Source organism: Mesoplodon densirostris, chromosome 9, assembly GCF_025265405.1.
Source record: "Mesoplodon densirostris isolate mMesDen1 chromosome 9, mMesDen1 primary haplotype, whole genome shotgun sequence".
Lineage (NCBI taxonomy): Eukaryota > Metazoa > Chordata > Mammalia > Artiodactyla > Ziphiidae > Mesoplodon > Mesoplodon densirostris.
In genome coordinates this window covers 11,663,345-11,678,214 of record NC_082669.1, presented here as the reverse complement: position 1 = coordinate 11,678,214, position 14,870 = coordinate 11,663,345, and the positions used below count along the sequence as shown (strand labels likewise).

General features: G+C 37.8%; 1 protein-coding gene across 1 annotated transcript in view; it reads left to right on the top strand.

Annotated features, from left to right (window-relative positions):
• LOC132495670 (platelet glycoprotein 4) overlaps positions 1-14,870 on the top strand; it is a 61,421-nt gene that overhangs the window by 25,901 nt on the left and 20,650 nt on the right. Inside the window, exons 2-3 of the mRNA XM_060107553.1 lie at positions 4,045-4,141; positions 4,616-4,824. Of these exons, the coding sequence (XP_059963536.1) occupies positions 4,705-4,824 (120 nt within the window). The 5' untranslated portion in view covers positions 4,045-4,141; positions 4,616-4,704. The remainder of the gene's footprint in view (positions 1-4,044; positions 4,142-4,615; positions 4,825-14,870) is intronic.

Sequence of the window (14,870 nt, the reverse complement as noted above, 5' to 3'; positions counted from 1 at the left end):
TTCTCCTTGGATTTATCCTGTATGGGACTCTCTGTGCCTCCTGGACTTGATTAACTATTTCCTTTCCCATATTAGGGAAGTTTTAAACTCTAATCTCTTCAAATATTTTCTCAGTCCCTTTCTTTTTCTCTTCTTCTTCTGGGACCCCTATAATTCGAATGTTGGTGTGTTTAATGTTGTCCCAGAGGTCTCTGAGACTGTCCTCAGTTCTTTCATTCTTTTTCCTTTATTCTGCTCTGCAGCAGTTATTTCCACTATTTTATCTTTCAGGTCACTTATCTGTTCTACTGCCTCAGTTATTCTGCTATTGATCCCTTCTAGTGTATTTTTAATTTCATTTATTGTGTTGTTCATCATTGCTTGTTTCATCTTTAGTTCTTCTAGGTCCTTGTTAAATGTTTCTTGCATTTTCTCTATTCTATTTCCAACATTTTGGATTATCTTTACTATCATTATTCTGAATTCTTTTTCAGGTAGACTGCCTATCTCCTCTTCATTTTGTTAGGTCTGGTGGGTTTTTATCTTGCTCCTTCATCTGCTGTGTGCTTTTCTGTCTTGTCATTTTGCTTATCTTACTGTGTTTGGGGTCTCCTTTTCGCAGGCTGAAGTTTCATATTTCCCGTTGTTTTTGGTGTCTGTCCCCAGTGGCTAAGGTTGATTTAGTGGGTTGTGTAGGCTTCCTGGTGGAGGGGACTAGTGCCTGTGTTCTGGTGGTTGAGGGTGGTTCTTGTCTTTCTGGTGGGCAGGTCCACGTCTGGTGATGTGTTTTGGGGTGTCTGTGGACTTATTATGATTTTAGGCAACCTCTCTGCTAATGGGTGGTGTTGTGTTCCTGTCTTGCTAGTTGTTTGGCATAGGGTGTCCAGCACTGTAGCTTGCTGGTCGTTGAGTGAAGCTGGGTGTTGGTGTTGAGATGGAGATCTCTGGGAGATTTTCGCCGTTTGATATTATGTGGAGCTGGGAGGTCTCTTGTGGACCAGTGTCCTGAAGTTGGCTCTCCCACCTCAGAGGCACAGCACTGACTCCTGGCTCCTCAATTTGGGATGTTTCCTTGTCTATTCATGTATTCCACAGATGCTGGGTACATCAAGTTGATTGTGGAGATTTAATCCGCTGCTCCTGGGGCTGCTGAGAGAGACTTCCCTTTCTCTTCTCTGTTCTCACAGCTCCCGGGGCTAAGTTTTGGATTTGGACACCCCTCTGCGTGTAGGTCGCTGATCTTTGTTCTTTGCTCAGACAGGATGGGGTTAAAGGATCATCTGATTTGGGCTCTCTGGCTCACTCAGGCCGGGGGGAGGGAGGGGTATGGAGTGCAGGGTGAACCTGCGGCGGCAGAGGCCGGTGTGATGTTGCACCAGCCTGAGGCGCGCCATGCGTTCTCCCGGGGAAGTTGTCCCTGGATCCCAGGACCCTGGTAGTGGCGGGCTGCACAGGCTCCCCAGAAGGGAAGTGTGGAGAGTGACCTATGCTCGCACACAGGCATCCTGGTGGTGGCAGCAGTGGCCTTAGCATCTCAGGCCCGTCTCTGGGGTCCGCGCTGATCACCGTGGCTTGTGCCCGTCTCTGGAGCTCCTTTAAGCAGCGCTCTTAATCCCCTCTCCTTGCGCACCAGGAAACAAAGAGGGAAGAAAAAGTCTCTTGCCTCTTCGGCAGGTCCAGACCTTTTCCTGGACTCCCTCCTGGCTAGCCGTGGTGCACTAACCCCCTTTAGGCTGTGTTCACGCTGCCAGTCCTCTCCTCAATGTCTTATTATGAAGAAGAAATAACAGTAAAGAATAAAACTTAATCTAAAATTAGCAAGTAAAATAAATTTTATTATGTAAGAAGCTGTACTGTTGAGAAAACCAAGTGTGCAAAACACAAATTTTATGTGCTCTAAATGGCTACATGTGAGAGGAGAGTGGGGAATAACTACACTTTTTTTTATGAAGCTCTGGAATAGAATGTCCTGAGTAACCTGAACTTTTATGTATTCAGTGCATGTCCTACTTAATTTGTTGGTCCCTCCTTTGCTTCAGGTGAATAAAACTACAGTTGACCCTTGAACAGAAAAGGTTTGAACTTTGTGGGTCCACTTTTACACAGAGTTTTTTTTTTTTTTTTTTTTTTTTTTTTTTGTGGTATGCGGGCCTCTCACTGTTGTGGCCTCTCCCGTTGCGGAGCACAGGCTCCGGATGCGCAGGCCCAGCGGCCATGGCTCACGGGCCCAGCCGCTCCGCGGCATATGGGATCCTCCCAGACTGGGGCACGAACCCGTATCCCCTGCATCGGCAGGCGGACTCTCAACCACTGCGCCACCAGGGAGGCCCTACACAGAGTTTTTTCAGTAGATACTACAGTACTACCTGATCCACAATGTGTAGTTGGTTGGATCCACAGATGCAGAACTACAGATAAGGAGGGCTGACTGTATAGTTATATGTGGATTTTCCACTGCCTGCAGGGTCCATAACTCCTCTGTGTTGTTCAAGGATCAACTTGTATTTGTAATTGTGTAATATGAAGCATAAGGTTAAAGTATAATTATAATAGCAATATTTAGCTTATGGTGACAGGGCACTGATGCATAATAAATGAACGCAAGTAAGTAGTTCCCCCATATTCACGGGTGTGGAGGATACCTTCTAAGACCCTCAGTGTGTGCCTGAACCCAGAGATAGCACCAAACCCTAAGTAGTCCCCCTGTAGCCAAGATTTTGCTTTCTACAGGTTCAGTTGCCTTCACTTGACCACTTTTGACCATGGGTAAGTGAAACTATGGAAAGCAAAGCCATTGATAAAGGAGGACTACACTACACATGTGAAATATCTTGCCTATTCTTAGAAAAAAAATGGAAACTTACATCAAGGTAACAAAAGTATGTCGGCCAATAGAAAATGTGAAAAATTAGATAAACTCAATCTTTTTCTGTTGAAAATATCAGTACACATATGCAGGAATGTTAGAGTAACTCTTGTATCTTTGCTTATGCATCATCCAGACAGTGTCAGACTAGGAACTGTCTAACCATGCAATTCAACCAAAAAAATTATTGACACTTCTGTTTTCTGATGAACTTGACTCAACAGCAGTGGGCTGTGTATACTATCTCACTTCAGTTTTAAGTTTAAAGCAGACAGAGCCTAGGCAGTACCCAGGTCTGCCCATGACTTCACATCTCTGGGCTCAGGGTCCTTGGAAGTCATAATAATGAGTTTTCAGATTTAGAGAGAGAGGCATTGAATAATATGTTGCCCCCTAGGTCATCCAGTGGACTTTCTTGGGACTCTTTGCCCCTTGCAGAAACTCTTTCCTGTAGTCCATGGGGCTGCTTGAATGTACAATGGAATAGTACTCAGCCATAAAAAGAAACGAAATTGAGCTATTTGTAATTAGGTGGATGGACCTAGAGTCTGTCATACAGAGTGAAGTAAGTCAGAAAGAGAAAGACAAATACCGTATGCTAACACATATGTATGGAATTTAAGAAAAAAAATGTCATGAAGAACCTAGGGGTAAGACAGGAATAAAGACACAGCCCTACTAGAGCATGGACTTGAGGATATGGGGAGGGGGAAGGGTAAGCTGTAACAAAGTGAGAGAGTGGCATGGACATATGTACACTACCAAACGTAAAATAGATAGCTAGTGGAAAGCAGCCGCATAACACAGGGAGTTCAGCTCTGTGCTTTGTGACCACCTAGAGGGGTGGGTTAGGGAAGGTGGGAGGGAGGGAGACGCAAGAGGGAAGAGATATGGGAACAAGTGTATATGTATAACTGATTCACTTTGTTATAAAGCAGAAACTAACACACCATTGTAAAGCAATTATACTCCAATAAAGATGTTAAAAAAAGAAATTGAAAATGAACTACTCTTCTTTAAAATATTTCAATGTTTTCAACACCGTGTATAAGAAAGAATGCAGGCATGAAGTCAATATTGATGAAAGTGGAATTTTCTTTTAATAGTGATTATAATTTTGATGATATTAGGGAGTAGTCTAGTGCTAATTTTCTGACAATGTGTTTTCCCAATTTACTCATGCTTTTTTGTTTTAACAGATAGCTTACAATTGATTACAAGAATTGATTCCTCTGAGACTCATCAGATTATTTCCTAAAATAAAGTAAAATCCGTATCTTTCTATTTGTGAAAAAGGTAAAGAAAACATCTGTTACTAAATGCTTAGCATTTAGATGTGATAGACATCAGTCCACCCACTTTCAGTTTGCAGGAGAACTCCAGTTAGGGTGCAGATGGTTGTGTTGGGGTGGAGAAGCCAGATAGAGGGTGAAGATGCCCGTAAGTGTCCCAGGCTGATGCAAGGTAGGCAGAGGGCGAGAGTACAGTAAGCATATTCTCCTTAGATAAGATTTCAGAATGTTAATCATCCATAGAAAATTTTAAAGAGGAGAACTTTGAAGAACTGCTCTATGTGACATTATTTATTACTTCTACCACTGGTAGGTAGGTCATATCAAGAAAGGACAAGACCTAGAAAGTTTTATTTTAAAAAAAAAACATTTGTTTATAACTGGCAAAGTAATCTGTTTCAGTTGCGTGTTTTCCTTGTACTTTGATCTTTTTGTATGCTACTTATGCTTCTGTTTTATGATCTCCTTCTAATGATAGAACCAGACTTCTTGGAAACCACCTGCATCAGACCTGGGAGTTTGAAAGAAACAGGTGCTGAACCTTAGTTATTTCCCTGAACAAGAAAAATGGGCTGCAATCGAAACAGTGGGCTCATCACTGGTGCTGTCATTGGCGCAGTCCTGGCTGTGTTTGGAGGTATTCTAATGCCAGTTGGAGACATGCTTATTGAGAAGACAATTAAAAAGGTACAAGTAATTTCAAGAATATTTCTTGCCATCCTGATTCATTCTATCTTCCATCCCTTTTTGGCTTAGGGTGGCTGTTTGTTATTTCATTGTAACTGGCAATCATGTGTCTCCAACACAAACGTGATTGTGAGCTACTGAACTCTACATGATAGAGAAGTGGTCACAGTATGATGTATATTTTACCATTCATATTCTATATGAATGCACTGTCATCTTAGGTCTAAATATTTAATTTCTGATAAAAAACTATTATAGGTATGCAGGTAAGTAGAAATAATTGCATTTAATTATGTTAAAAGAGTATGCTGATAAGCTTTTGAATGAGAAATGAGTGTTATTTGTGAGGGTACATTTATAAAATAGTTGCACTTTGATTAATGTTGAGAAAATAAAATCATATTTAATATATATATAACTTAAATAAAATTGTGTTTAATATTGATGTAGGAATATTTGGTAAAACTGGTAAAAATTATTTCTGTTTGGTAAACTGCTCTATATGATATGTGTAATAATATATGATTGTCTTATGAACATTTCTTATTGATGAAGTTTGATAATTGACTTTTAGAAAATGCTTCCAGAAATGTTATGTAGAACATATCCTAGTATATATGTAACAAGTCAACTGTAGTTTTAACAAAACTGAAAATAAAAGTGACTAAAATATATTTAGTCACCTATATGTTAAGTCACTAAAAATAAAGTGACAATATATAGGCTTTGTACAACAAACTAGAATTTATCTCCCATCCTAGTTCCTTCTAATTCGTTTTCATACTCACCAACTTTAATTGATAAAGAGAAGGAAAACTAGAATAAAGAAAAGTAGATCTGCTGAAGTCCTAAACCAGGGATGGCAAATTCAAATGGCTTCAGGGGTTTGGAGACAAGGTTTAAAAAAAAAAAAAAAATGGGGACCTACCAAGAACAAGGTAAAAGCAAGACAAGGACTATTGTGAATTTAAAAGTGTGTGCTCTGCCCAAGGCATATATGTTCATTTTTAAAATACAATGCTAGCCAAATAAAACATATCTGAATGCTGGCCTCAGCTGTCAGCCTGGTTCAGATGTCAGCAGTCTAGATGTTAGTAAGCACAGTGCACATGGAGAACAAGAAGAACTGAATCTGGAAATGGGCTAGACTACCAACTCATGCTGCAATTTCTGTTCCTGCTAAGACCTTGATCTGTCTCATCCATTCATCCATGTTTAACATATTACTCTAACTAGGAGTATAAACATATACTATTATATATATATATATATATATATATATATATATTTTTTTTTTTTTTTTTTTTTTGCGGTACGCGGGCCTCTCACTGCTGTGGCCTCTTCCATTGCGGAGCACAGGCTCCAGACGTGCAGGCTCAGCGGCCATGGCTCATGGGCCCAGCCACTCCGTGGCACGTAGGATCTTCCCAGACCAGGGCACGAACCCGTGTCCCCTTCATCGGCAGGCTGACTCTCAACCACTGTGCCACCAGGGAAGCCCTACAATTATATTTCACTAAAACACTGACCTAATTGACAAATAAATATGAAGATTTAATTTCAAATCTAGTTACCCAGGACAAGAAGTTACTGTTTTCCAATGTTTTTTTTTTTTTTGGTTTAGCTAAAATGCTTAGTCTTTACATTTAAAAACTTTTCTCACTGTACCATTATAGCTCTTGTCTTAGTATAACAGATTTTTTTAAAAATAGGACATTTTTAGGTACAGTTTCTATACTTGCATGCTATATTTGCTTAATAACAGTATAGCCATTTCTGTCCTTTCTCTTGCTAACAGACTGCAAAATGTTCAACCTCATTCATTTAACTGAAAATATACATTAAATTCCATCTCCTTCCTTGGAATTCCCAGTTTTCTTGATATTATTATTATTATTATATTTTATAAATTTATTTATTTATTTTTGGCTGTATTGGGTCTTTGTTGCTGCACGTGGGCTTTCTCTAGCTGTGGTGAGCAGGGGCTACGCTTCGTTGCAGTGCACGGGCTTCTCATTGTGGTGGCTTCTCTTGTTGAGGAGCATGGGCTCTAGGCACGTGGGCTTCAGTAGTTGTGGCTCGCGGGGTCTAGAGCACAGGCTCAATAGTTGTGGCGCATGGGTTTAGTTGCTTTGTGGCACATGGGATCTTCCTGGACCAGGGCTCAAAACCGTGTCCCCTACATTGGCAGGTGGATTCTTAACCACTGTGCCACCAGGGAAGCCCTATTTTTAATACAGTTCAATAGAGACAGACAGGTGATGGTGAGGTGGGGAGTATCTAATAGTGCGAGAGGGAATTGCCATTGTTCAACACCCTTTCTGCTCTATAAACTTGCTTCTCTTCTGTATATTCTGTGGTGAGAGAACAGGATCAGTTCTAACACAGAGACTATAACTTATTTTTTGGAAAAATCTTCAGAATAGAAAAGTGACAATAATCTTCCAGTGCACAGCATTTTAGACTAAGATTATTTTTTGATACATAATTGATCATCTGTAGCTGAATAGTGATCATCTATTCTTTCTTATTATTCAACAATATTATTCATTTAGGCCCTGTTAGATGGCATGAGAGGTGCCAGACTCTATTTTAATTGTTTAATATTTATCTCTAAGTTCATAATGGCTAATCCTGAGGAAATAAGTGTTTTGAGTCATCAAAAATTGGCTTTTATATAGAGGCTAAGAGAGAATAAAATAAATATTTATCTCAAGAACTATAAGTTTTAACTGGGGAAAGCATATTGTAAAAAACTACAGAGACCTGTGAAACTCTATAATTGAATTCTCAAGCATATACTATAGAAAATAAATATTATTTAGAAAGAGAACTTTCTCAGAGTATTCAATAACTTCAGGAAGAAGGTGAGACTTGAATTGGATTTTGAAGTATGAAATTTTGAATGTCCAAAGAATAAAAGTGTCAAAGGACTGTTTAATACTATAGGAAAAGTTGTGGAAATGCAACTAAATGTTGTGACGAGGGAAAGAAGAATATTAAAAAATGTGCCCAAAATATAGGATTAACAGGAGAGACAATTAGAAAATAATAACATGGGGTAAGATTTAGGAAGCTTTTTGAACGTCAGTCAGAAGACTAATTAATGAAATGATAGGCAATAATAGATGGTGTATGTTTTCTGGTAGATGTTAGATATAACAAATTCTGCATTCAGAGATTGATATCAAATATACCATATACTAATATACTAATATACTATAAATACTAATATACCATACTATATACTAATATACTAATAAAGCATTTATTTAGTCCTACTAAGAGCTGCATATATACTAATTCATTTAATCTTCAGAAATATGTATGAGAAGGTACTATTATTTTACCCATTTTTCAGTCACAAGACCCTAAATCAACTTGCCAACTCACCTAGCCAAAAGAAGGTCGAGTTAGTTTCCAAACCTAGGGAACCTGAAGGGAGAGACTAGATGATTTACACAGTTTTGGACTCTATAATTCTATAATAGAATGTACTGGAAAGTGAGGAGACCAAAAACAGGAAGCGCTATGTAGGACATGACCACTTTCAAAGAGAATTTAAGACTCCCTTTAGAAAGATCTTTGCACAGTCTGCACATAACAAAAAGCACTCTGGTCTAGTGTGGTGGGGTACATAGAACTGATGGGTGATGGGATGCAATGGGATAGAGGACTAAACAGGGAGAGAGAGGAGTAAAAAGAACAAACTGCAAGATGTCCAGTTGTTATTGATAGAAATGTATACCTTAGAAGAATAAAAAGACAGACATTTGATATCAAATGTCAAATGATATGATATCATATCAAAGCGATTTGATATGAACATCGGTGTATATTTCAGAGGTCAGAGCTCAAGAGATTTGATCATTATTATAGAGAATACAGATAAAACTAAGCAGTAGATTTGCTTATATATTTGAATATAGAGACAAAAGGGCAGAGAAATTACTATAGGATTTGTGCATTCAGAGGTAGGTTGGAAGACAAAAACAAAAGGGTAAAATTATTTTATATGAAGCAATGAAAACAATAGAGTGCATTTTTTTGGAAGTTAATAGGAAGCCAATTTTCAGGGAAAGAGAATAAAATGATCTCAGGTGGATGAAAATTAAGGAAATAATGGTTAGAACATGGTCAGTAATGACTTTTTTTTTTTGTGGTACGCGGGCCTCTCACTGTTGTGGCCTCTCCCGTTGCGGAGCACAGGCTCCGGACGCGCAGGCTCAGCAGCCATGGCTCACGGGCCCAGCCGCTCCACGGCATGTGGGATCTTCCCAGACTGGGGCACGAACCCATGTCCCCTGCATCGGCAGGCAGACTCTCAACCACTGCGCCACCAGGGAAGCCCAGTAATGACTTTGAAAGTATAATTTCAGTAGGGTAGGGTAACAAAGCAGGGATAAAATAAAGAAATAGAGTGCTTTCCCTTCTTGTTTTTGAAATGAGGGTTATCTGCAATCTTTGGTTTACATTGTAACCCAGCTCAATATCCACAGACTAAGACATCGTCAGAATCCCTTCAATGGTCAGGGGCTGTGTGGTACATTTAAGACTAAGCCTGAGTTTGCTCTCAGATATTCATATATCCATGATGATCTTGCCCATTTGAATCATGTAAAGATGCTGTGACTTCTTTATTTAAATAAAACTGTTTCTTTTTTATTTAGTTTAAAAATTATTTTTTAAATGAGATTGGCATATGTATCTGTTCGGCATGCAGTATAAGTCAAATCTTTGAATTATGCGTAATCCCAGAGAGCCAAGTATCTTACCACTGACTCAGAGCACTTAGGTTAATTCTGTTATTTTACAAATATATACAAGTTTTACTACTGGTCAGTTTTGTCTACAATTGAAACTCATTGCAGATTACTTGCTTTATTTAACGGACTAGTAGCAAATTGGCAAAGTTATTACCTGCATACAAGCGCCATAAAAAAAAAAGAAGTGCTTAATTTAAAAAGATCAGGGCTTCCCTGGTGGCGCAGTGGTTGAGAGTCCGCCTGCTGATGCAGGGGACACGGGTTCGTGCCCCGATCCCGGAGGATCCCACATGCCGCGGAGCGGCTGGGCCCGCGAGCCATGGCCGCGGAGCCTGTGTGTCCGGAGCCTGTGCTCCGCAGCGGGAGAGGCCACAGCAGTGAGAGGCCCGCGTACAGCAAAAAATAAAAAAATAAAAAAATAAAAAATAAATAAAAAGATCAGAAAATCATATCATGTTGTTATCTAATTTTTAAATATAGAATTAGGACTCTATGATACCTTCCACTTCTAAAAGATGGCACCCTACACCAGCCTTTGAAATGGCCTAAACTGGTCCATACACTTTACTTCATGTGTATATGTGTGTGTGTGTATATGTATATATATGTATTTCTTTACTCGTTATTTCCAAGGGATATTTTCTAGGGACTTCGTGCTTTTTATGCATTATAACTGGAAACTTTTTTACCAGTATTTTAGACTTTGATTCCTAGTAGATTTGTGTGGGCCCAGCAGGTTTATGCACTCTTGCTAGACACACTAAAGTCAATGTCATGAGCTGCCACGAATATGGAAAGTAGAAATTATCAAAGGACTTCAGAAAAAGGTCAAAGTTCTGCCACCATTTACAAAGGTTAATTTATCACTTGACACTGTTAATGTCACTTGATATATGTTTGGTGAATATTATATAACATAGGCAATTTCAAATCATTTTAATTTAATTTCCCTGTGATATTAACTGTAGAACACCAAGAAGGGAATTAAAGATACCTTTTTTCCAATTAAAAACTAATGTTCAATTATACAATCATTCAATTATACCATCATTTCCTTCTCCCATTCTTGAAAAGAATGATCCTTCAGTAGCCAAAAAAATGCTTCCAGATAAAATAAATTGAAATAACAATTATTTATGTTCATTAAAACAACTAGAATTTCAAATCAACAGTACATATTTAATAGTAAAACTAATTTATATTTATATTAATTTCATAATATATGCTTAGAGCATTTCCAGATATGGTAAAATAGTTTTTACATTATTATAGTATCTAAAAAGCTCAAAAAAAGTGCCAGAAGTATAGGTTTGTTAAAGATGGTAGCATTTGTTTTAAATTTAATGATAATATATAAGAACATGAAATAATCTAAAACAAATTATTAATTTAAATAGCAGAATAACATGGTTTAAACACATATATTTGCATATTAGCTCCAATAATAAAATCACTTTAAAATGTTTTAAGAAAAAGCAGATCAGCATGTGTAATTTTCTTCCTCCAGCCCAATTTAATATCAACATAGTTTACTTTTCATGCCAAATACAAAATCTCCCATTTTAGGTTCTTACATAAACTCCTGACAGCTGATTTCTGAGTTTCAGAAACACATTAAATCTGATCCATTTCACCAAATATTATTCTGTGGTTTAATTGTTGATTTGATAACCTGAGACTAAAACCACTTTTTGACTCTCAACACAACTGGTACTAATATTCTAACTCATTCTCTCTCTCAGCATGCACACACACACACACACATATGCATCATGTACACACATGGGAGAATATTTTTTGAACATGGGAAGACTGCTTGTAACTGGTCCTAAACAGAACAAATTGTAATAGTGAGTAGAGAGGATAAAGACTCCTTTCAATATGTTTCTGCTTTTTAGGGAAGTTTTTATTTCACTGGATGGAGAATAAATAGAAAAGTGATTAAACAGAAGAAGTAGTGTCACAGGATTTTACATGAGTTATTGCCACATGACTGGTTTAGACAGGAATCCTATGAACGAAGTAGTTAAAGCAATCTGGAAAGTAAGTGAGATGAGAGTTCTCCCTCTAAGGGGTGGAGAATATTTGTATAATAATAATAGTCAATGTTTACTGAATGTGCTAACACTGTTCTGAGTGCTCACATTTATTCATTCTTACAATAACCTCTGAGGATAAATATTTAATTACAATATATTCCACTTATTTTGACTTTCAAAAATACTATTTTCATATAGTTCAATCTAATGTTATTATTAGTATCCCTATTTTACAGATAAGGAGACTGAGGTACAAAGAAATTAAATAACCTGCCCAGGTTTAACTGGTTAGCATGTGACCAAACTGGGAATCAAACTCATAGTATCTATTTCATTGTTAACGACTTCACTCTAGGCTTTGAGTGAAGAAGCCAATATACTTGGTCAGGCTGGGAGTAGGCTAAGGAAATCTACTCATAGATTAAAATCTCTTGGACTTCCCCAGTGGTCCAGTGGTTAAGACTCTGCACGCTTCCACTGTAGGGGGCGCAGGTTTGATTCCTGGTCAGGGAACTGGGATCTGCATGCCACATGACGTGGCCAAAAAAAAAAAAGATCTGCTATATACGATTCCGTCTCTGGGTACTCTGTAAGAGCCCTGAGAAATGGGACGATATATTTTCTACATATGTATTCTATATACTTCCGCATAGGAAGATATCAAGGACATTTTAATAGTTACACTAAAGTTGATGAGTACTGTTTTCCCATAACAACAATAATCAAGTGACCCGGTGATTAGATAGAGGGCATTACAGTCCCATATATCTACTTTTAAATTAATGTAGCAAAATAGAAGTTTCAAGGTAAGTGGCTTTAAACCCAGCTGGAGACCCTGTCATGTGGCAATCATCAGGCTGGCATCCACACATTACTAGGGCTGGATAGTCTGAACACTTAAAGTCAGGGACAGATACTGATGTACATATTAGCCAAGTGAGAGGATGTTAAATTATATTACTTTTTCTGTACACATAATTATCACCATTGTACTTCAAATTTAGTAAAAGATCTGCAAGGTGGGGTAGAGAGTCCAAAGTCAACTTAAAATCAAGGCCTCCTAAATTCACAAAGAACATAAAAACTTTTTCTCCTTTTAGAGGAACTTATGATATATTTAGCCTTGGTAGTCAAAGAGGCCTATACAATTTTTTAGTACATTTGATAATGTTAGGATCAGAAGAAATTCATTCCTATTTTGACTGCTTCAATATTTTTCTCTGTGTCTCTGAACAAACCATGGTGTTATGGAAACCACACAAGGTTGGAGTGAAAGCCAGATTCTCCATTATCTACTACTAAATTGTCATACAACATTGAATCAGACATCTGCTTCTCTAGGACCCACTTCTACTTCTAAAAACTGGATGGGGTTAGATGACCCTAATTCTAAAGCTAGTAATTCAATACATTCATTTCAACTCTTTGTGTTTCAATTTCCCCATTAAAAAAAAATCTCTAGGTCAACAAATAAGACAAAGTAATTCATGGCGTTAGAAGAAAGGCATGATACAGTTACAATGTCTTTTGATATGAAATGCACAAGCATCAGAGTTAGGGAGTTTTCTGTCCTGCCAAGTACATTACTGAGCTCCTTTCATTAAGAACTGAAATAAAATATGTGCCTTGATAGGTACATGATAAACAATTGATACTATATACATTAGTCCTTAACATTCTATAGTGTGAGAGTAATAATGTGTATGTGTCTATGTTCGTGTGTGTTTTCCCCTCATAAAGTCTCTTGAAATGGGTAAATTAACATAGCTTTCAGCTTCCATATAGATTTCAGCCTCAAAAGCCCCATCATTTAGGGTAAACACCTTTACATTTAAAAGAATAGCATTAATACTTTATCTGTACACAATTTTGTCTTAATTTTGAGCTTGCTATGGAAATAGACTTTTAAGGAGCAAATAAAAAGATTTTCAAGGACAATTGCTTGTAAAACGTAAGAAGATCTAACATTGCTTTAGCAGCTCCAATTGCATTGCAACAGCAATGATTGCAACAGCACAGGATTTTGTAAAGGCATTTTAGCTGATGCCCTGTTCTTCTCTAAGGAATTCCCTTATTCTCTCCACTAAGTAATAAGTAAAGTTTCCTGAAGATATGAAACTTAACTTGACTTCTACCAACTAAGTGCAGAGGTGACAGGAACAAAAAATAGTAAAAATGCGGTGTAAAAGAGGACCGGCCTAAGGGTCAGAGATTAGGATCCTCGTCATGATTCTACTTCTAGGTATTTGCCTCAGTTACCCGTGGGCCAGACACCTGGTTTCTCAGAGCCTCAGCATGCTCTCCTAGAAAATGTGCTAATGTTCACTGTCCTTTCCTGATCCATCATTCTATGAATTGATGCTTCCAGGTGACAGAAACAAAGAAGTCAGACTGTCCCTGTATTCATAGGTCTTATTAGGCTCATTTTGTGTGAAATATTTTCCTTCCTCTTCCTCTGGCAGCTAGGTAAGTTGGAACTTTACACCTGGGCATTCCTCCCAAGGTGCTTACTTAGAAACACTGCTTGCTACAAAGTCACCTTTGTCTGCGTTAGCTACTAGAGCTTCATAGGCTTCCTGCCCAGAGAGTGAAAGCCTTGGAAGGAATCCAGGAGAGCATCTATGATAATTCCCTCGTTTTACAGATACTGAAATTGACCCAAGGGGTTTGGTGACTTTCTACTCAGTCCCAGCTCCTGAAGCACAAGAGAGATTTCAAATGTAGGGTTTTCTGATTCTGTCATTCGTATGTTTCCTATTTGTCTATCTTTATGACAAGGAGCATCAAAGATTTTTAATGGATTTCACAAAAGGTTAACATGAAAACTTCCTTATTTCATCCTTTTTTAAAAAAAGTATTAACCTAATAATAATGAATTAAACTTGTAATTTTTGGAAACATGTACTAGTAGGTTTCTGCAAATGTATTGAGAGTTGGGAAAGCCTCATTGAGCAGGATTTTGAAGGGGAGAAGTCAAACTTATGTTTTTCTTAATTTAACAGATATTAAGTGGTTTTCCCCTGAAGTATCCAACTTTTGAAGAAAATGAAAAAGCTTCCAATACCACTAGAATTTTCTCTCCGTTTTTCTGTTTTGCCTCTTCAATCCATCTCACTGAGGGCAGAAGAGAAATTAATATTCAATCTGATAAGAAATTTTTGGAAAAGCTTCAAATTAGCTTAATAACTTGTGTTATAAACTGTTGCAATGTTGCCATAAGGTCACTGTAAAGCTTGCTAAT